General features: G+C 42.6%; 2 protein-coding genes across 2 annotated transcripts; one reads left to right on the top strand and one right to left on the bottom strand.

Moving 5' to 3' along the window:
* Nucleotides 1-1,570: 1,570 nt before the first annotated feature.
* Nucleotides 1,571-4,307, top strand: LOC133474523 (uncharacterized; the record flags this gene model as incomplete). Its single annotated transcript, XM_061766317.1, has 1 exon — nucleotides 1,571-4,307. A coding segment is annotated over exon 1 (2,667 nt), but the record flags the coding sequence as incomplete, so codon positions are not given.
* Nucleotides 4,308-16,008: 11,701 nt separating this feature from the next.
* Nucleotides 16,009-26,479, bottom strand: mex3b (mex-3 RNA binding family member B). Its single transcript, XM_061757884.1, has 2 exons — nucleotides 25,824-26,479; nucleotides 16,009-18,484 (listed from the first exon to the last, which is right to left on the bottom strand). Exons 1-2 carry the CDS (start codon nucleotides 26,044-26,046, stop codon nucleotides 17,127-17,129), a joined length of 1,581 nt encoding a protein of 526 aa, XP_061613868.1. The 5' UTR covers nucleotides 26,047-26,479; the 3' UTR covers nucleotides 16,009-17,126.
* Nucleotides 26,480-26,840: the final 361 nt, after the last annotated feature.

Raw genomic sequence — 26,840 nt, 5'->3', positions numbered from 1 at the left:
CTTCGCTGTGTTTGCCATCAGCACCCCTCCTTGTGGTCTTCTCACCTGCCTTGGGTGGAATATGCGCATAACACCCTCGTTTGCTCTGCCACTGGACGGTCGACGTTTATGACTGCATACGGTTATCAGCCGCCGTTGTTCCCTTCCCAGGAGAGGGAGGTGGTCGACCCGTCTGTGAGGCTCGCAACCGCCAGTTAGCTGATCGTCATCAGATCCCAGCTAGTCCCTACCGTCCTGGTGAGAAGGTCTGGTTGTCCACACGAGATTTGCATTTGGCCAGGGGTTCTAAAAAACTGGGTCCTCGGTAAATTGGTCCTTTCGAAATTGACTCTGTTGTTAACCCGGTAGCAGTTAAACTTCGGCTCCCTCCGGCTCCATGAAAGTTCACCCTGAAAGTTCCATGTCTCCTTGCTCAAACCGGTTTCCTCCAGCCCTCTGTGTCCTCCAGCGGTGCCTCCTCCTCCGCGGGTGGTTGATGGCGAGCCAGTGTACATATATATATGTACACTGTATATATATATATATATATATATATATATTAGACATTACACCGATTTTATCGGGTTGATCGTATCGGCCGATATTTAGCATTTTATGCTGATCGGCTTTAGTGTCCTAATTCGCCGATCCGATCAATGATGTCATCGAACGGCTCCGCGAAAGACATTTACTCCTCGTCGCCGCGTGCACAGTATATTTGAATCCAAAAGCTAGTTTATTTTTAGCCTTGTCACGTGTCTTTTGATGTAGTATTGTAAATATCTGACGGCCAATAAACTTATTTAAAAAAACAAAACAAAAATCAACATGTCGGCGGTGTGGAACAGACAACACGTAATGCCCGTATCAAACTACAAATTGCTTTTTCACGATTGCACTGTCAGACTACTGCAATAGTTTTTTACGATCAATGGGCTTTATCTTGTCAACTCAAATGCGACCGGATACACTCGTTACCGTGGCGATGACAACAAGAGTGGAGCGCGCCGACTGTATTATAAAAACAAAATGGGGGAAAACGGGTGTTGGTGGTCACCGGTGCTCAGGACAGGAGAGGACGTTCGTTTAAGGCTTGCTTGAGGTATGTTCCCGTACTTTTAACACGATACGGCTCGCAAGCTGGCAATAAAACGTTATGTAGCCTAGCAAGCTACTGCTAGCACTGAGCGTTGTACGTAAACATGCCGCCGTTCTGTCAAATCATGCTCTAAAGTTTCGGTGTGGGTGAAGTAATTTACTTAAAAAAAAAGTAATTTAATTACAGTAAGTTAGCACCCATTATTTCTGTCATGTTGTAATGCAGCCCTATGGGGGGCACAAGTCAGTGCAAACTGTAGGCCGGTCCCAAGCCCGGATAAATGCAGAGGGTTGCGTCAGGAAGGGCATCCGGCTTAAAACCTTGCCAAACAAATATGAGCGTTCATCCAAAGAATTCCATACCGGATCGGTCGTGGCCCGGGTTAACAACGTCCGCCACCGGCGCCGTCAACCTGCAGGGCGCTGTTGGAAATTCAGATACTGTGGGTCGAAGTCGAAGTTAAAGAAGAAGAAGAAGAGGTGGAAAGCGGGTTCTTCGGCAGAAAGAGAAGAGGAAAACACAGAGCCTAGAACTGAATGTGGGGACTTTGAATGTTGGGACTATGACAGGAAAATCTCGGGAGTTGGTTGACATGATGATTAGGAGAAAGGTTGATATATTGTGTGTCCAGGAGACCAGGTGGAAAGGCAGTAAGGCTAGAAGTTTAGGGGCAGGGTTTAAATTATTTTACCATGGTGTAGATGGGAAGAGAAATGGAGTCGGGGTTATTTTAAAAGAAGAGTTGGCTAAGAATGTCTTGGAGGTGAAAAGAGTATCAGATCGAGTGATGAGGCTGAAATTTGAAATTGAGGGTGTTATGTGTAATGTGATTAGTGGCTATGCCCCACAGGTAGGATGTGACCTAGAGGTGAAAGAGAAATTCTGGAAGGAGCTAGATGATGTCGTTCTGAGCATCCCAGACAGAGAGAGAGTCGTAATTGGTGCAGATTGTAATGGACATGTTGGTGAAGGTAATAAGGGTGATGAAGAAGTGATGGGTAAGTACGGTATCCAGGAAAGGAACTTGGAGGGACAGATGGTGGTAGACTTTGCAACAAGGATGCAAATGGCTGTAGTGAACACTTTTTTCCAGAAGAGGCACGAACATAGGGTGACCTACAAGAGCGGAGGTAGAAGCACACAGGTGGATTACATCTTGTGCAGACGATGTAATCTGAAGGAAGTTACCAACTGTAAGGTAGTGGTAGGGGAGAGTGTGGCTAGACAGCATAGGATGGTGGTGTGTAAGATGACTCTGGTGGTGGGGAGGAAAATTAGGAAGACAAAGGCAGAGAAGAGAACCATGTGGTGGAAGCTGAGACAGGACGAGTGTTGTGCAGCTTTTCGGGAAGAGGTGATACAGGCTCTCGGTGGACGGGAAGAGCTTCCAGAAGACTGGACCACTGCAGCCAAGGTGATCAGAGAAGCAGGCAGGAGAGTACTTGGTGTATCTTCTGGCAGGAAAGGAGAGAAGGAGACTTGGTGGTGGAACCTCACAGTACAGGAAATCATACAAGGAAAACGGTTAGCTAAGAAGAAGTGGGACACTGAGAGGACCGAGGAGAGGCGAAAGGAATACATTGAGATGCGACACAGGGCAAAGGTAGAGGTGGCAATGGCAAAACAAGAGGCATATGATGACATGTATGGCAGGTTGGACACTAAAGAAGGAGAAAAGGATCTATACAGGCTGGCCAGACAGAGGGATAGAGATGGGAAGGATGTGCAGCAGGTTAGGGTGATTAAGGATAGAGATGGAAATATGTTGACTGGTGCCAGCAGTGTGCTAGGTAGATGGAAAGAATACTTCGAGGAGTTGATGAATGAGGAAAATGATAGAGAAGGGAGAGTAGAAGAGGCAAGTGTGGTGGACCAGGAAGAGGCAATGATTAGTAAGGGGGAAGTTAGAAAGGCATTAAAGAGAATGAAAAATGGAAAGGCAGTTGGTCCTGATGACATTCCTGTGGAGGTATGGAAGCATCTAGGAGAGGTGGCTGTGGAGTTTTTGACCAGCTTGTTCAATAGAATTCTAGTGCGTGAGAAGATGCCTGAGGAATGGAGGAAAAGTGTACTGGTGCCCATTTTTAAGAACAAAGGTGATGTGCAGAGCTGTGGCAACTATAGAGGAATAAAGTGGATGAGCCACACAATGAAGTTATGGGAAAGAGTAGTGGAGGCTCGACTCAGGACAGAAGTGAGTATTTGCGAGCAACAGTATGGTTTCATGCCGAGAAAGAGTACCACAGATGCATTATTTGCCTTGAGGATGTTGATGGAAAAGTACAGAGAAGGTCAGAAGGAGCTACATTGTGTCTTTGTAGATCTAGAGAAAGCCTATGACAGAGTACCCAGAGAGGAACTGTGGTACTGCATGCGGAAGTCTGGAGTGGCAGAGAAGTATGTGAGAATAATACAGGACATGTACGAGGGCAGCAGAACAGCGGTGAGGTGTGCTGTCGGTGTGACAGAAGAATTTAAGGTGGACGTGGGACTGCATCAGGGATCAGCCCTGAGCCCCTTCCTTTTTGCAGTGGTGATGGATAGGCTGACAGATGAGGTTAGACTGGAATCCCCGTGGACCGTGATGTTTGCAGATGACATTGTGATCTGCAGTGAAAGCAGGGAGCAGCTGGAGGAACAGTTAGAAAGATGGAGGCATGCACTGGAAAGAAGAGGAATGAAGATTAGCCGAAGTAAAACAGAATATATGTGCATGAATGAGAGGGGTGGTGGGGGAAGAATGAGGCTCCAGGGAGAAGAGATGGCAAGGGTAGAGGACTTTAAATACTTGGGGTCAACCGTCCAGAGCAATGGTGAGTGTGGTCAGGAAGTGAAGAAACGGGTCCAAGCAGGTTGGAACGGGTGGAGGAAGGTGTCAGGTGTGTTATGTGACAGAAGAGTCTCTGCTAGGATGAAGGGCAAAGTTTATAAAACAGTGGTGAGGCCAGCCATGATGTATGGATTAGAGACAGTGGCACTGAAGAGAAAACAGGAAGCAGAGCTGGAGGTGGCGGAAATGAAGATGTTGAGGTTCGCTCTCGGAGTGACCAGGTTGGATAAAATTAGAAATGAGCTCATCAGAGGGACAGCCAAGGTTCGATGTTTTGGAGACAAAGTTAGAGAGAGCAGACTTCAATGGTTTGGACACGTCCAGAGGAGAGAGAGGGAGTATATTGGTAGAAGGATGATGAGGATGGAGCTGCCAGGCAAGAGAGCTCGAGGAAGACCAAAGAGAAGGTTGATGGATGTCGTGAGGGAAGACATGATGGCAGTTGGTGTTCGAGAGGAGGATGCAGGAGATAGGCTCTCATGGAAAAGGATGACGCGCTGTGGCGACCCCTAACGGGACAAGCCGAAAGGAAAAGAAGAAGAAGATTTCTGTCATGTTGTAATGTTGGTTTGACCTGACTGATTAAAATACACGATCTGACTAGAGCAGTGATTTCAAACCTTTATGGAGCCATAATTGAAAAATCTAACGGCACACAAACAAACAAAAATCTCACAAAAAGTGGATACATTAATGACTGTATTTACTTCCTGCCATCTAATAGAAGACCATTCATTTGTCTGTCACTATGCCTCACTGGCATAAATAGAGGAACAAAGATATACATTATTGGCATAAATGAGGAACACATATATACATTATTTATTGTGAATATAATTTTGTGAGCAATTAAGTACACAAGTATATACAGTAAATGAACAGGTCATTTAAATAGCTATTCCTCCATCTTGCATCAGATTGAATTTGTCCTGCCTAGTCAACTACTCAAGTGCGGTCAACATGATGCCGTAAACATGCACCGCCATCTTGGCTACCATGGCTACTGTAGACTTCGCCTCAATAGTAAACGAGGGGAAAAAATGAGGGACAAAAAAGTTTTTGACAGACCGAACAGGACAGATGCCCACCGAAACAGTCAAAACGAATCGTTCTGATGGTTTCGACATAAAGTACGTTTTCGTGATGATTGGTCGTAGGTTTCTAACATTAAACAATGTTAAGCTTTATATATAGCGCCTACGGAGAGGGAAACAACGTCCATGTTAAAAAAATATTGGGTCGATCGATCGTAACTCGATCGTAAAGCTTCAACAATTAGTGCGCTCAGTTCCCGAACATTTATTGAGTGTTGTTAAAAGAAAAGGTGATGTAACATAGTGGTAAACAGGACCCTGTCCCAGCTGTCACAACTCAAATACAGGACAACACAAAACCGAACTCAGCCTACCCAGCACAAAGTATTTTCTAGGGCAGACCCACTTCTATAAAAATGTCTTCAACCACTCAGCAGTCATGTCCCAATTAGAGGCTGGATTTCACTGGGGATATGATAACAGTTAGGCTCAGTGGACATTGTTACCACACATTTCCTGGGGAACAGAACAGTAGCAGCCTAGCCAATGTGGCACCCTATGCGAAATTTAATATGGCACCCCTTTCCATCAATGATTTACATGCGCTTACAAAAAAATTGAATAGCAATAGTTTTTAATTTTGCCCTTAATTTATAACATAACATGCCACACAATTTAAAATACAAAATAACAAATCAAAGAAAACTAAAGCAAATGTATTTTTATAGCACATTTCATACACAAGGTAACTCAATGTGCTTTACATGATTAAAAGCATTTAAAAACAAATGGAAAAAACAGCTTCTAAACATTTAAAACAAAGAGAATTTTTTTCATAAAAATCCAATTAAAACAGCGTACAGTGCAAGAAATGTCATTTAAAAGTGGAAATGCTCTAAAAAGCAAATTCACACTTGGGGCTTCACTTCTCTCTTTTTCCATTTGTGTGCAGCATAATAGCTAAATGCTGCTTCACCATGCTTGCTTTGGACTCTGTGCTCCACTATTTGACCTGAGTCTGTCGATCTCAGAGCCCTACTGGGTTCATATTCCATTAGCATTTCATTCATGTATTCAGGACCTAAACTGTTTAGTGATTTATAGACCAGTAGCAGAACTTTAAAATCTATTCTAAAGCTGACTGGAAGCCGGTGTAAAGACTTTGGAATTGAACTAATATGCTCTGATCTCTTTGTTCTGGTCAGAACCCGAGCTGCAGCATTCTGAATGAGCTCCAGCTGTTTAATGCTCTTTTTATGGACTCCAGTCAGAAGACCATTACAATAGTCAAGACTAATTGAGATAAAAGCATGGATGAGCTTCTCCTGGTCTGCTTGACACATGCAAGCCTTCACTCTGGATATGTTCTTCAGATGGTAGAAGGCAGTTTTAGTAATTGATTTGATATGACTATTGAAAGTCAGGTCAGAATCTACCACAACACCAAGGTTTTGGACTTGGTCTTTGGTTTTTAAAGAGAGTGACTCCAGGTATTTACTAACAGCAATCCTCTTTTCTTTATTGCCCAAAAAAATTATCTCAGTTTTGTTGTGGTTTAATTGAAGAAAATTTTGGCTCATCCAGTTATTTATCTGTTTTAGACAGTGACACAACACCTCAATTGAACTTTAGTCATCTGGAGACACTGCTAGATATAACTGTGTCATCTGCATAGCTATGATAGTCAAAATTAAAGTTCTGAAGAATTTGACCCAAGGGTAGCATATACAGGCTAAACAGGAGGGGTCCAAGAACTGACCCTTGAGGGACCCCATAGGTCATTGTCATTCGATGAGATTGAACACTTCCAATTGTTACAAATAACTCCTTTCCTCCAGGGTAGGATCTGAACCATTTAGAAACTTTTTTTTAAGTGCTTTATCTTGAAAGACATCAAAGTCAACAAAAAAGACATAATTTCTACATTTGATGCACAAGGGTTCCCCTCGGCGTGCGGGGAACACGGGTACGCTGCGATCGATATAAATCAGGGATCGATCAATATAAATCTATCTATATAAGATATAATGTATATATATATACATGAGAGGCACGACGGAAGGCAAGTCAAATCTTGTCAGTATCAATCAGTGTAAATAAGATCTTTATAAATAAGATGGCTGGCAAGTAATATAGAAGAAAAATAAATGTATTTATAGTGAAGAGGAGGAAGAGAGAGAATGAGATAAAAGTAATAAAATACTACAACAACACGCAATTGTCATTTTTAAATGACTCCTACAAGAGGGGATCTTTTTCGCCGCTGGACTCCTGCCGCTCCTGGAGACACTCTTTGGTGCTTTTGCCGTCGCGGCTTTCGGCAGCGCAGTAAAACTCCCCCACGAAGAAGGCGTGCTCCGAGCCAAGAGTTCTGGGACGGCCGCACTGCTTGCAGGGATCGCCCGGTTCAGTAGCCCGCCGTTGGCGACGGCAGCTCCCGGTCCCGTTCGGCCTGCCTCTTCCTCCTCCAGACACACCTGGTGAGGCTGCAAGTGGAGACAGAAAAAAAATAATTGACATCACTAAATCAAATTGACATAAACAACCTCTCCTAGATGCTACCAAGTGTTCTGGACCTTTCCTTCTTTCACCTTTCTCTTGGAGGCTGCACTTGAAGGAGAGGCTGTAGATAGAAAAGAAGGCAGGACTGTTAATGTGCTGCTTGTATTTAGGGAGTTTGTGGTTGAGTTGAGCTTTGAAGTCCCCAAGAATAATGAGGGGTGAATCTGGGTTCTTTTTTTCCCAAGTTCGTTTACTTGTTTCTGAGCGATTGACGTCCAAGTAGGCTCCATGGGGGGAGCCAACGTTTGTGCTCAAGGGCTACATTCGTTTTTTGAAATGGACAAATGGGCCAGGTCATTTGTAGATGAAGTCCAAAGAAAAAAAAATTTATGCTAATAATACAAAAATATGTTTTATTTTATTTACAATAAATCTGTTAAAACAGTTATTCAATTAGATAAATCAATATAACTAATATAAATGAACACTTTTAAACCAATAAAATTGTTAATTCCCATTTTAAATATTTGTAATTATTTCACTGATAATTAATGAAGCAACTGGTGATTTTTTTAAAATTTCAAATGTATACGTAAAAGTATATTTGTCATGTTGATTTATTTGACTGACATTAAATCAGTCACCTGTTTTTTTTTAGATCAATAAAAAATGTAGAATGTTTTATTTTACAAAGTAAATAATGTATTCATTTTAAAATGTAATTATTTAGAATTAAGCTAAATTAACTTAAATAACCAATGATTTATTAAAATCAACAACATTGTTAAATGTATATGTATTTAAATGTATTCATATTCAATTACTCAACCAATTACAAGAGAAATTATTACAAAATGGATATAATGAAAAAATACTTTTCATCCCATTTTGAGGTGAATCGGCTTAATTAATGCAAAATAATATTTGGGACTCTCATAAATGTTCATCGGGTCAGATTAAACGACGTTGGGGGCCCCCTGAACTAGAAGACTAGTCCCAGTCTGAGCCCCAGCCTGTCTATCGTGATTTAATAAAACATAGAATGATTAGAACAATGATTTGTACATCAATCACTTGCAATCCTGTGGAACTATTTTTCTTTCTCCAGTGCAGTTTTTGGGCGTTTAACTCCGACAGTGACTTTTCACGAAATTTGCACTGAGGTCAGGGCGAATCCGCCGTGAGCTAGTGTATTTATAGACCAGGCTCGGGGTTGACTGCGATCCTTGGGGGCTACCATTCCCGCATGCACCATGTTGGTGACCTCTGTTTAAGGATAAGGAAACAGCACCAACAGAATTTCTCCGTTGTACCCATTGTGCAATATGTAGATAAACTCATTCTAGTCATTTTAGTAACATTCCATTTTTTTATGTTCATTAGGAGATGATTAAAACTCATAAAATTATTTGGGAAATGGCTGACTTTGTTTTTATTTTTATTTTTTTTAACCTGTCACTCATTGTGTATTTGTCTTTTTCAGCTTGCTACAAAGAGTGGCTCCAGGAAAAAAAAAAAAAAGAAAGGACAAGGCAACGGTGGATGCTCGGGTGATAAAATGTGAACGGTACATCACAGAGAAGATAATGGATATTAACAAAATAAATTAACTTAAAGTCAAAGGCTCTCAACCTCTCAATGACATCTGGGGACATGTAAAACCACTAAGATTGTTTTATTGTTCATCTGTTAACCAACATGACGGTTTTGCTGGTGTCACCAGCTCCCAGTGGGGCAACAGCAGCATGTTGGTAGCTGGTGACACCTGCAAAACCAGATCTCAGAATGGCATAGTTGTACGTCAACTAGCATTGAACAACATCCTATGTTGATGGTAAGATAAACATAACAAAATAAAATACAGTTAAATAGAGATTTTCCTGTGAACAATTATTTTTTTAAATTAATCCTAATCAGGCAAGACATTTATCAATACTCATGACATATCCGGGAAACCATTAGCTGGTATTACGGTCTGGTACTTTATTCAACAAGTTGTATGAAATGTATCAAACAATACTAATACATTAACAATAACATTATTGTCAATTGATATTCAATCTTATTGTTTATTTATGTTATTGTATGAGTTCATGCTGCGTGGCTTCAGATGCAAGCTCGAGCCAAGCACCTCGCAAGCTGAGGTACGCTCCTCTACAACTCTACAGGGCCTTCCCCTCCGAAGAGAGAACAACGTAGCTCAAAGCCCAAGAATAAGACAGCATCCGTCTGCCTCTGCTCTGGCGAGCCTCCCGCCAACAAGAGGACCACTCAGCCCAAGCCCCAGGCCTTCAATCCTAATCCTGATTGCCCATTCTGCAACTATAAGGAGCACTACCGTAACTCATGCGCAGACTTCAAGAAACTGTCGACTACAGAGATTAAGAAGTGGAGCCAGGAAGGGGACCGATGTTGGAAGTGCGGCAACAGCCACAAAGGTATAGCCTGCACGCTTAAACGCCCATGCAAGACATCCAAAGAGAAACGCCTCACAACCTTGCATGACGCCATCCAAGACTCATCCCAGAAAGTGCTGCAGGTCAGTTGGCCCAAGCCTACTGTCTACATTGAGCAGCCCCGAAGGCCATAGAGAGTTTTATTGAAAGTTGTCAAAAGTGCTCCTGCATCATGGAAATCGTATCCTGGAGACATTTGCAGTGCTCGATGATGTTTCTGAGAGAATGATAATCCTTCCACAAGCTGTAGAACGACTACAACGTAGTACCCTGAAACGCTTCACCTGCGCACTGTACAGCAAGAGGTTAAGGAGCTGAAAGGTTTTTCACTCAGCCTTCATGTATTGCCAATATTCAAGCTAAACAAGAAGTATTGGATTGAACCTGACTTCACTGCCGACAGTCTGAGCTTGTCTTAGCACACGTATCCAGCTGCAGCTCTTCAAAACCGCTATGAGCATCTCAAAGGTTTTCCTCTACCACAGATCCACAGAGCCCAACACCTACTCCTCATTGGCTCAGATACAGTATGCCTCAGCTCCTCACACCGACAGACAGTCAGAGCTGGCCGACCTGGCTGTCCAATCGCCATCTGCACAAGCCTGGGCTTCCATGTTAGACACTTAGGCTCAGTTTAAAGAGCACCTGATGTGTGTCATTTACTTTCCTGTTTAGTGACTGAATTTGCTTCCAATTTTGTTTGCCTTATTATAAATAATTTCAGTAGTCATAATAGCTAACTAGGTAGCTGAAAGGGATATTTGTGATAGGGTCTATGGCTTGCTAACATGGAAGCATCCAGCATTCTATTTCTTAGCAGAGGCTTAATGGCAGCTACTTTAAGAGCTTTAGGGAACTCGCCTGACTGAAGTGAGCAATTGATTATTTGCTGCAAATCAGCTAGCACAGACTTCGCAATAGGTTTGAAAAAGTCAGATGGTATTGAGTCAAGTCAGCTTGTTGATGGTTTCAGCTGCTGAACCGTTTTCTCTACAGTTTTTGGTCAACTGTATCAAACTGTGACATGGTAATAAGAGTTTTTCCTGGGTGGCTTCGATGCAATATCATTTTGTCATTTTGCTGATTTGTGCTGATGTTTAACCTAATGGATTGTATTTTTTCACTCAAATAAGCAAATTCATTGCATTTATCTGCTGTTAGGAGTTCTGGAGCTATCTGATTTGGCGGGTTGTGAGCTTGTCCACCACAGCAAACAGAGTGCGAGTATTGTTGAAGTTCTTACTGATGATTTCAGAAAAGTGTTGCTGTCTAGCCCTGACTAACTCTTGGTTGAAATTACAAAGACTTTTTCTGAAGAGGTCATAGTCAATTTGGAGTTTATTTTTCCTCCACTTACATTCTGCTTTCCTACACTTTGATTTCGAGGTCTTTATCATCATTGTGCTCCTCCACGGTGTTCTAGGTCGCCTCAAGATTGTCTTAGTTACAATAGGAGCCACAGCATTCATGACCTTTGAGATTTTCCAGGTGAAATTATCCAAAGGTTCATCAACTGTCGCAGCATTCACAGTTTGTGGCACAGCTATGGTCTCCATAAACTTAGTGGCGGTACGCCCATTTATGTACCTTTTCTTAATAGACATAGAGGTTGTCAGAACTTTTGGGAGAATCTGTAATTCAAAGAACACACAAAAATGGTCAGAAATAGCCATATCCTTAATGTCAACTGATAGAATTTCAACATCCTTAGAGATGACCAGGTCTAAGGTGTGACCTTGAGTGTGGGTTGGACTCCTAATGTTGAGAGAGGTCAAATGTGTCTCGTATAGCAGAGAGTTCTTTAGGTTTTTTTTCCCCATGTTATTATCAACATGAATGTTAAAGTCTCCCGTTATGACAAAATAGTTGTATTCAGTACAAATAACTGACAGCAGTTCTGAAAAGTCCTTCATAAATTCTTTTATTGTACAATTCCAATGAAGTTGGGACGTTGTGTTAAACATAAATAAAAACAGAATACAATGATTTGCAAATCATGTTCAACCTATATTTCATTGAATACACTACAAAGACAAGATATATAATGTTCAAACTGATAAACTTTATTGTTTTTAGTAAAATAATCATTAACTTAGAATTTTATGGCTGCAACACGTTCCCAAAAAGCTGGGACAGGGTCATGTTTACCACTGTGTTACATCACCTTTTCTTTTAACAACATTCAATAAACGTTTGGGAACTGAGGACACTAATTGTTGAAGCTTTGTCGGTGGAATTCTTTCCCATTCTTGCTTGATGTACAGCTTCAGCTGTTCAACAGTCCGGGGTCTCCGTTGTCGTATTTTACGCTTCATAATGCGCCACACATTTTCAATGGGAGACAGGTCTGGACTGCAGGCAAGCCAGTCTGGTACCCGCACTCTTTTACTACGAAGCCACGCTGTTGTAACACGTGCAGAATGTGGTTTGGCATTGTCTTGCTGAAATAAGCAGGGGCGTCCATGAAAAAGACGTTGCTTGGATGGCAGCATATGTTTCTCCAAAACCTGTAAGTACCTTTCAGCATTAATGGGTGGCAATCCCAGGTATCATCGGGCAGGAGGCGGGGTACACCCTGAACTGGTTACCAGCCAATCGCAGGGCACACATATAAACAAACAACTACTCACACTCACATTCCCACCTACGGGCAATTTAGAGTCCTCAATAAACCTACCGTGCATGTTTTTGGGATGTGGAAGGAAACCGGAGGGCCCGGAGAAAACCCACGCAGGCATCTTAGTGGACGGTGGTTTCAGGCGAGGGGGGGACAGATCTTGGCGTGGTGTGCGTTGGATTCCAATATTGACAATAGACTTCATCCTGTCTGTCACACCTAGCAGAGAATTTAGGTGAGTAGAGAGTGAGGTTTGCATTGGGCTTTGCTCCAATGGGGCAGGCAGGGGTGTAGGAGATTGAAAGTGCTGGCTCATCTCATTTGTCATTCGCTCCCCAGATTGTTTGGATGACGTTGATGAATCCGTCTGTGCCTCGTGTCGTCTTATCTGCTGTTCCTCTGATTGTTTGGGAACAACTGCATCTTTTTGTCCTTCAGTCGTGTCACCAAGGCCAGTGTTTTCTTTTCGGGCCGCTGAATGACGTACACAGTAAAAGAATGTTGGCAGTCAATAACCTAACCCCTTGTCTATTTAGACAGAAACCGTCTGCCTTGTAAAGATGTCTGCACTTCCAAAAAACGCAGAAATTGTCAGTGAAACTCACGGTGAGTGCAGTACACACTTCTTTGAGCCACTTATTTAATTGATTGAGCATAGAGAAACGTTCATCTCCAAATTGTACAAGTGGGAGAGGTCCACTAATAAAAACCTCAGCAACCAAACATTGCACCTTTGTTAGGAGATCAATGAAATCTCGCTTCAGTACCTCTGATTGCTGCTTGAGAACATCCAGGGCCCTTATGTGTATAATGACAGATTTCACAGTTGGGTGCTGATTACTGATCTCCAGGATTTATTTTTGAGATATCAGACACCATGTCATTGGTAAAACAATACTTTGGTGTTCTTCTAACTGCAAATACGTTTCACATCCTTGATGGCTCCATCACCAACTATCAACATTTGGGGTGCCACTTTTTTCTTGTATGATTTAGTTTCATACCTTTCAGTCGTGGTGGGGGATGAGCATTCTTGGCCAGCGTCTTGTAAAAGTGGCTCCAATCTATTTGTAAGTCTTATGTCAATGTTTTGTAAGCAGAGCGAGCAAAAAAAAAGCATCTGCACTGTACGAGAGTGAGAGAGAATAATCATAATCATATCTAACAGCCGAAAGGCGAAGCTCTCGATTTACCGGTCGAACTACGTTCCTACCCTCACCTATGGTCACGAGCTCTGGGTCGTGACCGAAAGAACGAGATCCCGGATACAAGCGGCCAAAATGAGATTCCTCCGCAGGGTGTCCGGGCTCTCCCTTAGAGATAGGTTGAGAAGCTCGGTCATCCGGGAGGATCTCAGAGTAGAGCCGCTGCTCCTTCACATCGAGAGGAACCAGATGAGGCGGCTGGGGCATCTGTTTCGGATGCCTCCCTGGTGAGGTGTTCCGGGCACGTCCCACCGGGAGGAGACCCCGGGGACGTCCCAGGACACGCTGGAGAGACTACATCCTTCGGCTGGCCTGGGAACGCCTCGGGATACCCCCGGAAGAGATGGATGAAGTGGCTGGGGAAAGGGAAGTCTGGGCGTCCCTGCTAAAGCTACTGCCCCCGCGACCCGACCTCGGATAAGCGGTAGAAGATGGATGGATGGATATCTAACAGTGCATTTCAGTTTCTTGATTTGCATATATTTACAGTAATGCAAAGGGTCCAAAAAACATCAGTGTGTTGTTGGTCTAACAGTTGTAAACAAATATGGTGGACGTCAACAGAAAACAGACATATATAGCATGCTGCGCTGTTTAGTATTTTGTAACTTGCTGTCATGCTACTGTGATGTCACACTATTTACAAAGGTTTAGCAGCTATTGGCATCCGCTCTCCACACTCCTTGGTGGATGAGTGGTTTGCGTCTACGGATGCAGATTGAAATCACTTCATGCGTCCCTGCTCATTTTTTGTGCGTCTCAGACGCACATCAAACTACATCCCTGCAGTATATATATATATATATATATATATTGTACTAAATATACTTTAGTCAGAAAGCAGCATAACAGCAAATTTTATTAGAACAAAAAAAGTTTGTGAAAATTCAAATTGAAATATTTTTTAAATGTATATTATTGTATATAAAGTATTTAATGTCGGAAATACAGTTGTAAACACCTATTCCAAATTGTATTCACTGCTACATTTGTGTAAAATGAACCAATAAACTATTAAGAACATTGACTCGATCATGATTTAGAAAAACAGAGACATAACAGCAATTTAAACTTTATTCCCTCACCTCGCTTATGAACTGTATATATTTGAGAATCTTGGGCCACGTGAGGGAAAATGTACACTCCATGTGTTACACTTGGCTAAAAACCACTTGTCAGCTTTTTACTGTAAGATTGCCTCCTAATAATATGGTTTATAGGGGCAGTTTCTGCTGGCCTCTGATGAACGTTTCCATTTTAAACCTGTCATTAGAGCCTGCAGTTACTATCTTGCAAACTATGTGTTTAAGCGTCAGTGTTTCCAACAGGACCACATGACAAGAAGCTTTGCTTGAGCAAAAGAAAGGCAAGGGGGTGGGGGGGGGGAAGGGAAATGAAAAGAACAGAACAGGAACTCTTCATTTTCATGCCATGCATCCAGTTTCGGTGCTACACATTGGTATTCCCACACAGACCCGACAGTCACTATGTGATCCAGATTTATATCACACAAGTCACTTACCAATCTCCTTAACACCAAAAGCAGGCCGAAGTTAGTTAACAGCAGAAATCGTATACTGTATAATACTTTATTATATTTGCGATTCTTCTGCCAGAAGCTAATGTTTGGCTACGTATTGCGCTTGCAACAGATCATGACAGCAAAATGGAGTACTAAATAGGCTCGTCTTGAAGGGACTAAATCATTTTGAGACTGCGTGTTCATTGAAAGTGTGGGAATTTACGTTTTGCTATTTTTGATCATTTATTTATCATGGATTTAGAGTGAAAAACGTATTCTCAGAAGCAAGCCATTTTTGTTTTTAACTATTCACAGTGTAATGAAATATTTTACCAATTTGTGAAGCACTTAAAATGTAACATTTACTGTTGACTGTCAGACGATGACATGTCTATAACCAAGCATTGATTCAATTATGAATCATGGCTCAGGAAATTAGGTCATCGGGTTATTCCGTTGGACATGGTTTTTATATTGCATCCAAGCAAACATTTTCTCTGGGGAAAGAAATGATTGTTACCAAACGTGATTTGATTAACCAGCAGTGTTGACCATGACCAAGATTCACAAAAGCCTTACGGAAGATCTTCATTCACTCGGGTCGCGGGCGTGCTGGACCCCATCCCCCAGCTATCTTCGGGCGAGAGGCGGGGTACACTCTGAACTGGTCGCTAGCCAATCGCAGGGCACGTATAAACAAACACCCATTCACACTCGCATTCTCAGCTACGGCCAATGAAGAGTCTTCAATTAAGTGCCACACCTCAAGTGTACAATGTTTTTATTTAACTTGTATAGAAATACTTAAAAAAAAAAAAAAAAAAACATGAAGTAGCACCATTACTTATCATGTATTACTTTAAATTTCAGAAAAATAAAAACTCTTGATACATTTTTAAATCTTGTCTCAGGAAATATAAAGTTAGTGTTTGACCATGAGGTTCCAGGTCCTCTTTCATAAAATAAAATATATTTGTTCTTAAAATGAAGTACATTTACACTAAAATAACTACAAATACATAAGCAAGTGGTAAAGAAATGTATCAAAATAGAAATACTAAAAGTACAGTGGTGCAACAGAATCCTGTAATTCCCACCAAAATCTAATACATACAAATTTTAGAAAGCGTAAAATGTTTCTTTGTGTTCATCTTTGCACATTTCAATGTTTCATAAACAGAGAATAAAATACGCTTTATATTATTGAATAAAAAATATGATAAGTGAAGCAGATTTAAAATTGTGCTGAAACTATTCAAGCTTCATCTACACAGAATACTGTCCAATGCAAAACATATTTTGTGGACTTGGTTCTCCTGCACACAGGAATATGACATTAAAATAATACAGTGATCTTTGCCATTAGGCCATACTAAAAAATATGATTTTATCCCAGCTTCAAAGGTTTCACTGAACTAAAAAATATCTTGTAAACATCTTTGCAATAAGAAATATACTTTTTCAAGTGAAAAAAGGAGCAAATACTTCAATCTGTTGTCATTTCAAATGTATTCTACACATAAATTTGTAGGATATTTCTGCAAACAGGAGCTGAAGTATCTTTGTATGTCAATAGTCCTGTTTTGCTCCCCAGCTACTGTCAACTGTCCATGAGGCAAGCTGGATGGCTTGCGTCTGATCCACATACTTGCATCCCTAGTCACATAAGTATTGGGTACAATGGACCAGAGCTAATGATTCTGTGATATTTCAAACATGCTGAAATGATTTCAGCTACAGTACACTTGAACTTCATCCAACAAACTCAAACGTGTTTCTTTTCCTTCTCATACCACAGCGTCACCTGTATGTAATTCTATGTACACTTTCCAAACGGTCTAACGGTACCTATTGTAACAGGTCTCATTAAAGAGTCACATTCTTATGAAAATATACGTATAGCCTGAGTAACACCGGTGTGGCAGACAGGGCATTTGGGCTCGCTTCGCTCACAGATACGATTGGCACAGTCCATACAGAAGAGGTTGTGTCCACAGGGCACCAGTGCTGCAATGACCTCGCTTTCAAAGCACACTGAACAGTCGCGGCTGCCTTTACGGCTGGTGGAAGAGGAAGAGGAGGAAGAAGAGGCAGAGGATTCACATGGAACACAAGCAAGGTGAGAGTTTGTCAGGGAGGCAACGGTGTTGACATAGCCAGAGAAACTTAGCAAGTCTTCACTAAGGTCAGCGCAGACCCTTGGAGCCAACTGGTGCTCGCTGGGACCAGTGTGGAGGGCCGGTGACATCCTGGATTGGGATGCCTCTCTGTTCATTCTTCTCTGATTCATCATCATCATGCCATTGGAATTGGCTGTCGTGGAGATGGAAGAGCTGCCTCTGGTCAAAGAAGGGTTGCTTTGATTTTCGTACTGGGACCATAAAATCGCAGGTTGGGCTGGCGTAGATTCAAGCCCTGGCGGGGAATCAAAAGTCAGATCAGTGCAGTCAGGAGAGATTGCCTCATTTCCATAAACAAACCCATTGCCATTTGTGTTGACACTGATGTTGTTGTTGTTGTTGTTGTTGCAATTAATGTTGCTGGTTGTGTAACTCAGAGCAGGGCTGGGGGGGCTGTAGTCTGCCATGTGGGAATTAGTGCCAAAGTAGGAGTCTGTGGAGGCGCTTCCTAGGGACGAGGACGAGTCATTGCGGTACTTGGAGAAGGTTTTGCGCACATTGGTCGGGGTCATCCCGACGCTGGGCTTCGACCACAGAGTAGGGTGCCCATTCAGATCAATCCCCACATCTGTTCCATTGGCATGGAAGTCGTTTACATCCTGGACCTCGATAAGAGCCCCTGTTCTCATGGCAATGTGAGCTTCAATCTCCTCACGGGCTCGGTCCACATTTTCTGGCATCCCTGTAACCTCAAACACAGGCTCCTTGTCCCGACTGGGAGTCACAATGTAAGTATGGGTCTGTTGCTGGATGCGTTTAATTGTAGCGCCCTTGGGGCCTACAACAAGACCCACTACACGGTAGGGTACTCGCACCTGGATGGTGGTTTGTCCAGGTAAGTTAGGGGGGCCAGGGACTGGAGTACCGCTGCCATTTAAGCTGGTGTTTTTGTTTCTGGAAGCTCGAATCAGCGAGAAATGCTCTGCCGCTGAGATGATCTCTCTCCTGGCCATCGCCACATCCTCCCTTCTGCCTGTCACTACAAAAACTGGCTCCTCACCTCGGACCGGAGTCTTGATATAGGTGTTGGTCTTTGCTCGCAGTGCTTTAATCTTGCAACCTGAGCAAGCGAGCAAAAGGAGAAAATTAAGGCAGGTTCCAAAACAATATTGATATGACATATTATATATTTTAAACATAAAAATTGTTGCTGGATGTGTTTTATTCGTGCTTTTTAAGAGGGGCAAATTTAAACCACATGCTGAACCCTATGAAAAAGTAGAGAGATCCCGTCAATGAGTTCTTTTTAAAGATCCTCATTTAATGGAAACAGTAAAGCCTCATGATAATGTCACAATGTGTTAGTAATGCAGTCAATGTTTTATTTATTAACTAAATAGGATCTTGGAGGATTGAAATAATCAGATGAGGGTGATGTAAACCTGGATGAAGAGGAAGGACAACCCACTTCTAGAGGGTTGAGGGATGGGGGGGGACAGGGAGGTTGCATTGTAGCCATTTCTATTATTTAACACAGTACATGTGAAATGCTTAAAGTCGCTTAAGAACATATCTCTTGGATGCAGTGCATAATAAATGTCATGTGTTTTTCCATTTCATCTCTGATATGACCTACAAAAGGGATCTGACTGTATGCTATCTGCCTTCCAATTGATACTGTAGTGGAGGGAGGTGGTTCCCTTGCAGTCACTTTGTTTTTCTGGGAACAGCAGCAGCAGCAGCAGAGGGATGTTGCAGGGAGTGGACTCTGCATATGTAACCTAGCACTTGTACCGCCCTGCAGCTGGAAAAGTGTTCAGCAGTGGGCGTCGACTGCATGCGGTGAGGTAAGATCGTGACCGTTGTCCTAATTTCATTTTACGACGTCATTATTGCAAGACTGAGATCGATCGAAGGGCCTTTGAGCAACAAAGGAGCTACAGTACCTAGCGTGAGTAAATAACGGGTATCCACTTTCCTGTGTCTATGATCAGTGCACTTCAGCTTAGAATGCCTTTTAAATCAGCCTTTTTACAATATGCAATCCTATAGTCTTGTATTTGTATAGTCACAAAATGCATTGCAAGCCAGATGGATCGGTGCAGTAATCCATTGTCTCTTGGCGCAGAAGGATGACAACAATTAGTCCTAACACACCTGTAGTATTTGAGTTTCCTATCCAAAAATGACAATAGCCTGAGGAGGTTATACACAACACACGTGTAGTATTTGAGGTTGCTATCCAAACAGGACAAAAGCTTGGGGAGGTGTTACACAACACAATCAAGTTTCCTGACACGCACAGCGCCAGTTTGCTCATTAGGCAATATAGGCGAATGCTAAGCGTGCCCAAAAAACCCAAGAACTTTAATATAATTATATTCGTGAGTAGTTAATACCATTCACTCGTAGGGCCCTATCTTGGTATAAATCTGGTGCGGCGGGGAACGCAACTGTGCACCAGGGGCAGGTTGAACTGGTGTTGGCAATTTTGGAGACCAGCACAGACTGGCAGATCCCAGAGTGCGCGGGCTGCGCCACTGTGGGTGTGTTTACAGCTTTATTCGCCGCCAATAAAAGTGGTTTCTTTCATTCCATTTAAATGTGCGCAATGACAGTGCCGATGGAGACATCTCTGTGCGGAAGATGATGCAGAATCACAGCAATCCGTGCGTGAGTGGAGCATTGTCACTGCTCTTGGCCAGTGTTGTCAAGGCAGCGTTAGCAAGTAACCTTGTCAAATACACGATGAGCTAGTGATAACCGCTGGCTTAAATATGTCCACACACCTCAGTATCTTTCTGCCTGGGCCCCAATCAAATTCACCAAAATCTCAATCTACCAGTACCTTGTGCCAGTATTTAAGCGTGAGCAGGCACAAGTTTAGACCGACTTTCTGCCACGAAATTGTCACAACGCCGGGCACATCTCCAAGGACACACATTGGCTGTGTTGTAACGCCCAGCTTGGTGCAGACCTGTCTGCCAAATTGGCAAACGATTGCATCGAGCCTTGCGCTTATACGAAGATCTGAATCCGCCAGTATTTGCGCCCCACCGCAGATGTGCGGTCTACGAAAATAGAGCCCTCAATGTCAAGGCAAACTGTTTCCACCATGATGACAGGAGAGAGAAGAGGATTATATCGAAAATGGACGAATAAAGAACTCATTAAATCAGCGCAGAGGAGCGAGGTGAGCAAGTTTGAAATCAGTGTTTCTGCATGAAGCATAAAAAGAGACGTGCCCCGCCTCAGATGACAGCAAACCGGAGGTAAACAAACACACCTAGCAAGTACAGAGCGGGACAACGAGTGAATCATACACACGAATCTGAAATACAGACGATAAGATGATGTTTTATGATGGAGAGGCTGGTTAACTGTGGGAGTCTGGGCACTATTGCCAACTCCTCACTAAGGAAGGTAGCTATTGGCTGTCCTAGAAATCACTAGAAGTCACGAGATGACGCCATAGCCTCAATTGCATAATTGATTGCAATGGAAGCTATACGAGATAGGAATAACGATAAAAAGTGAGCTTAAATAAATGCTAAGTATGATTAGGACTGCAAATAAACTTTCTTCTGTTGATTCTTAGTTTGTTTTCCAACATTGTTAAATGTTAGAGTAGCAAATTTGACCAAAAGACTGTTGGGTTGTGACATTCACAAATGAACCAAATGTATTGACAGGCTCATTAACAAGAACAATGGGATTGGGACCAACTTGCAGATGTGAGTTTTCTTTTACTGATTTATTTGTAATCATTGTGTATTGACTGCTGCACGAGGCTACTGTGAACATGACCGCCTGTGAGTGCTTAGCGATGCCGGAGGACATTAACCGCACCGATACGTGCTTCATGTCTCCGAAACGTCCGAAAAAGTCGCTATATTTGTCGCTAGTCGTCAAGTTGGAAACGCTGAGTCTGTCATATTAAAGGGCAATAGGGGCATTTAAATTAGACTTTACACCGATCTGATCAGCTTGATCGGTATCGTCCGATAATTAGCATTTTATGCTGATCGGCTGATCAGCTTTGATGTCATCATTCGCAGATCCGATCAATGACTCCGCAAAAGACGTTTACTCCGCCTCGCCATTGTGTACGGTTTATTTGAATCCAAAAGCTCGTTTATTTTTAGCTTTTTCACATGTCTTTTGCCATAGTACTGTAAATAGCTGACCGCCAATAAAGTTATTTTTAAAAACATGTCGGCGCTGTGGGACAGGCAACACGCAATGCCTTGGATCAGACGACAAGACAAATTTGGTCTTTCACGATTGCAATATGTCAGACTACTGCAATAACATTTTGTATTCCGATACCACCGCATCCCGTCTTTTACGAACACTGGGTTTATCTTGCCAACTCAAACGCGACCGGATAAGCGCGTTACCATGGCGATGACAACAACAATAGATCGCAAATGTATCGTGTGGTGGGGGAAATTTTTTTTAATAAAATAAGGAAAAACGTGTGCTGGTCATCACCGATGTTCATGTACTTTAAATACGATACGGCTCGCAAGCAGTCAACAAAACATTATGTAGCCTAGTAAGCTAGTGCTAGCACTAACGGTTGTAAAGCATTCTGTCGAATCATGCTCTAAAGTTTTTAATTTATTTTAATTTAATTTAATTAAAGTAAAGTAATTGAATGACCCGAAGTTAGCACCCATTATTTCTGTCGTGTTGTAATGTTGGTTTGACCTAACTGAAAACAATCCTTGAATGCCCGAGAGGTCATTAATGTTTTACCTTTGGTCTAAAATGCGAGAGAATACTTTTGAAGATACTCAGTATACAGTACACAAGTATATACAGTAAATGAACAAGTCATTTAAATAGACACATTGCTCCATCTTGTGATCAGATCGGTGCTCAGAGTTATCAATTTTTTTAAACCCGCTGATCGGTGATTGGCCCCAAAAATCCTGATCGTGTAAAGCCTAATGTAAATACATGAATCATTTCATATTCAATTTAAACAGCATTGACAGCTTTATTTATATTTATTGTGGAGAAATGTGAAACAGGAATAAATGTAAGGCTGGTGCTACGTTATAGTATTTACAAAAGAGTGCATTACATTTCTGATATTACTTACAGTTATCTACCAAAGCATTTTTTTCCCCCCTTAGGTTTTTCACCAAAATCCAAACAATAAATGTAAAACTAAATCTCATTCAGTTGCTAATGTTGGTGCACCGATTGCGCTTTTTGCACCTTAGGGGGAATAACTAGATGAACTGCCAAACTAAATTACTGTTAATGCCAAAATAAAAGGAGAAGAAAAAAAAAGGAAATGTTGCCTGGTACTGTAATTGAGTCAAATGCAGATGAAATCTTCGGTGGATGAATCAAATGGGGAAGCTACGTGTTCACAATAAATTGACACAAAATGAAAAAGCTATGACAGATTCAAATGTAAAGTAATTCCCAAATAATATTACTATAAATGATAATACCAAATAAGGCCTCCCTTTACTTCAGTGATAAAAGTTCTGTGTAACCTCGGGTTAGGAACGACCCGTTTTAAGTATGAAATGAAAATTCCCTCTATTTATGTACAATTTTCAATTTGGGAAGGGTCTTGGTATGGACGAACATAAGGATTTATGATGTGCTTGTACTCACGCTGCGTGACAATCATTGACGCAATGCATAACTCTTTACTGTAAACTGAAGCTAGGTGTCTGCTCCGCGACAGGCGGATCGGTGCAGCGTCTGCAGTGATGCAGTCTTTGTATCGATCCGTTGTGGTGAAGGAGGAGCTAAGCCGGAAGGCGAAGCTCTCGATTTACCGGTCGATCTACGTTCCTACCCTCACCTATGGTCACGAGCTGTGGGTCGTGACCGAAAGAACAAGATCCAGGATACAAGCGGCCGAAGTGAGTTTCCTTCGCAGGGTGTCCGGGCTCTCCCTTAGAGATAGGGTGAGAAGCTCGGTCATCCGGGAGGATCTCAGAGTGGAGCCGCTGCTCCTTCACATCGAGAGGAGCCAGATGAGGTGGCTGGGGCATCTGATTCGGATGCCTCCCGGACGCCTCCCTGGTGAGGTTTTCTGGGCAAGTCCCACCGGGAGGAGACCACTGGGACGACCCAGGACATGCTGGAGAGACTACATCCTTCGGCTGGTGTGGGAAGGCCTCGGGATCCCCCCGGAAGAGCTAGATGATGTGGCTGGGGGGAGGGAAGTCTGGGCGTCTCTGCTAAAGCTACTGCCCCCGTGACCCGACCTCGGATGAGCGGTAGAAAATGGATGGATGGACACTACAAAGACAAGATATTTAATGTTCAAACTGATCAACTTGATTGTTTTTAGCATATAATCATTAACTTTGAATTTTATGGCTGCAACACGTTCCAAAAAAGCTGGGACAGGTGGCAAAAAAGACTGAAAGTTGAGGAATGCTCATCAAACACCTGTTTGGAACATCCCACAGGTGGGTGCCATGATTGGGTATAAAAGGAGCTTCCCTGAATTGTTCAGTCATTCACAAGCAAAGATGGGCCGAGGTTCACCTCTTTGCGAACACGTGTGTGAGAAAATAGTCGAACAGTTTAAGGACAATGTTCCTCAACGTACAATTGCAAGGAATTTCGGGATCTCATCATCTATGGTCCATAATATCATCAAAAGATTCAGAGAATCTGGAGAAATCACTGCATGTAAGCGGCAAGGCCGAAAACCAATATTGAATGCCCGTGACCTAGGATCCCTCAGGCGGTACTGCATCAAAAACCGATATCAGTGCGTAAAGGATATCACCACATGGCTCAGGAACACTTCAGAAAATCAATGTCAGTAAATACAGTTCGGCGCTACATCCATAAGTGCAACTTGAAACTCTACGATGCAAAGCAAAAGCCATTTATCAACATCACCCAGAAACGCAGCCGGCTTCTCTGGGCCCGAGCTTATCTAAGATGGACTCAAATTGTTTTTGGAAATTGTGGACATCGTGTCCTCCGGGCCAAAGAGGAAAAGAACCATCCGGATTGTTATGGACGTAAAGTTCAAAAGCCAGGATCTGTGATGGTATGGGGCTGTGTTCATGCCAATGGCATGGGTAACTTACACATCTGTGAAGGCACCATTAATGCTGAAAGGTACATACAGGTTTTGGAGAAACCTATGCTGCCATCCAAGCAACGTCTTTTTCACAGACGCCCCTGCTCATTTCAGCAAGACAATGCCAAACGACATTCTGCACGTGTTACAGCGGTTAGCGTGGCTTCGTAGTAAAAGAGTGCGGGTACTAGACTGGCCTGCCTGCAGTCCAGACCTGTCTCCCATTGAAAATGTGTGGCGAATTATGAAGCCAAAAATACGACAACGGAGACCCCGGACTGTTGAAAAGCTGAAGCTGTACATCGAGCAACAATGGGAGATAACTCCACCTACAAAGCTTCAACAATTAGTGTCCTCAGTTCCCATACGTTTATTGAATGTTGTTAAAAGAAAAGGTGATGTAACACAGTGGTAAACAGGACCCTCTCCCAGTTTTTTCTGGAACGTGTAGCAGCCATAAAATTCTAAGTTAATGATTATTTGCTAAAAACCATAAAGTTTATCAGTTTGAACATTACATATCTTATCTTTCTAGTGTATTCAATGAAATATAGGTCGAACATGATTTGCAAATCATTGTATTCTGTTTTTATTTATGTTTAACACAACGTCCCAACTTCACTGGAATTGGGGTTGTATATGTGCCCTGCAATTGCCTGGCGACCAGTTCAGGGTGTACCCCGCCTCTTGCCCGAAGTTAGCTGGGATAGGCTCCAGCACGGCCGCGACTCTTGTGAGGATAAAGTGGTACAGAAGATGGATGGATGGATGGATGGATGGACTCTTCTTCAATGGAGAATCTGCAGTCCTCCTCCCCTTTCCCTCCTGAGTTTAAGTTAATGAACAATAAACCATTAACCTGTTTATTTAGTGTTTTATTTTGTATAATAGTGTGTTTTCACTCATTTCTGTATTGCAATATATTTATTTTTAACCACACACGGATGGAAAAAAAAAAAAAAAAAAAAAAAAAAAGTTAAGTACAACTTAATTTGCGTTTCCATTCATTTCAATGGGAAACATGACTTCAGTTTAAGAACGTTTCAGGTTACACAATCCGAGGTTCCACTGTACACACTATATTTACTTATTAGTAGTAGTAGTGTCATTTGGTTAATACTCCATAACTGAGTATTCCCACATGCCGTATTAAACAGCAGTTTGCAGCTTCTTTGTGTCAACTATAATCAAGACAGTAACGTCGCATGTAATATAATATGCATATCAGGAAAACAGTAGATCATACAGTACATATGAGACAAGGTTGTAGTGTGCTGGGAGAGATTTGCTTTCTTTTGTCAGCTTTCCTGGCTTGTAAAATGTGGCCTCGGGCGCCACATTGGGAAGGGCCGGGCCGGGCCGGGCCGGGCCGGACACTAACCTTGTCTGCCCACAATCTCGGCCACATGCTCGGAGCTGGGCACCGGAACGCACTCAGTCATGTTGACGCTCTTTTTCCGGGTCTCCTGGCTGTCGTCGTCGTCGTCGTCGTCGTCGTGGGCCAACCCGAGCAGAGAGAGCTGGTCCAGGGCGATCTGCAGGGCTCTCTGGTCGTCTAGCGCATCTCCCTGCACGCCGCGGTCGGCGAAAAGTGAGCTGGGCATCTTCGGAGCCCAAGAAAGAAAGAAGGAGGGCACCGAAGGAGCGATCGGCAAGAGAGGAGAAGGAAGGAAGGAAGGTGGGGGAAGGCACCGGACCAGGTTTTCAGCAGACAACTGCTCAGTGCAAAGAAATCAATGCGGCGGAGAGGTGACAAACAGAGTACGGAGGAAGAGCTACAAAAACATCCGCCCGCTTTGTCCTTCCAAATAATAATTTCTAAAATAATAAAGGCCCGATCCAATCCCAGCAGTTGCGCAAAAATCATCAGAGAAAAGCCATATGTGTACTCCAGGACGGTAAATGTGTTAATCCTTTGTGGCAAGGCTCCTCGCCCTTCGGTTTTCTGTTGCTTTTGTCTAAGTCCGTTTTGCAGCCAGACAGTCGTGTAGACGACGTCACCGGCTGGCCAGGAACGATGCGGCGCGTTAACTTGTTTTTTTTTTTTTTTTTTTTTTTTGTGTGTGTGTGTCTGTCTGTCTGCAATCTCCATTGGCTGTTTATAGGCTGGGAGAGGGCGGGCTTGTTTTCTAATTTGACGCCCATTCTTTCTTCTGTCTCTCCTCTTTCATATTGATTGCGTCTTTTAGTTTGAAACGCTTTCACGAGATAACACTTTCATAAATTATTTAAATGACAGAACCACCCCCAAAAAAAAAAAATCTGTCTCACATTTATGGAGAGGACTTATTTGTCGGTGAGGGACCTGAACCTTTTACATTGAATAAATGACTTCATTATAGAAGCACATCAATGTTTCAGCATCACATACCACAGAATGAGAAAGAGAATAAGAGTA

The sequence above is a fragment of the Phyllopteryx taeniolatus genome, chromosome 2 (assembly GCF_024500385.1).
Source record: "Phyllopteryx taeniolatus isolate TA_2022b chromosome 2, UOR_Ptae_1.2, whole genome shotgun sequence".
Taxonomy (NCBI): Eukaryota; Metazoa; Chordata; class Actinopteri; order Syngnathiformes; family Syngnathidae; genus Phyllopteryx; species Phyllopteryx taeniolatus.
The sequence above is the reverse complement of the archived record's forward strand: the minus strand, read 5'-3'. Positions and strand labels throughout refer to the sequence as shown.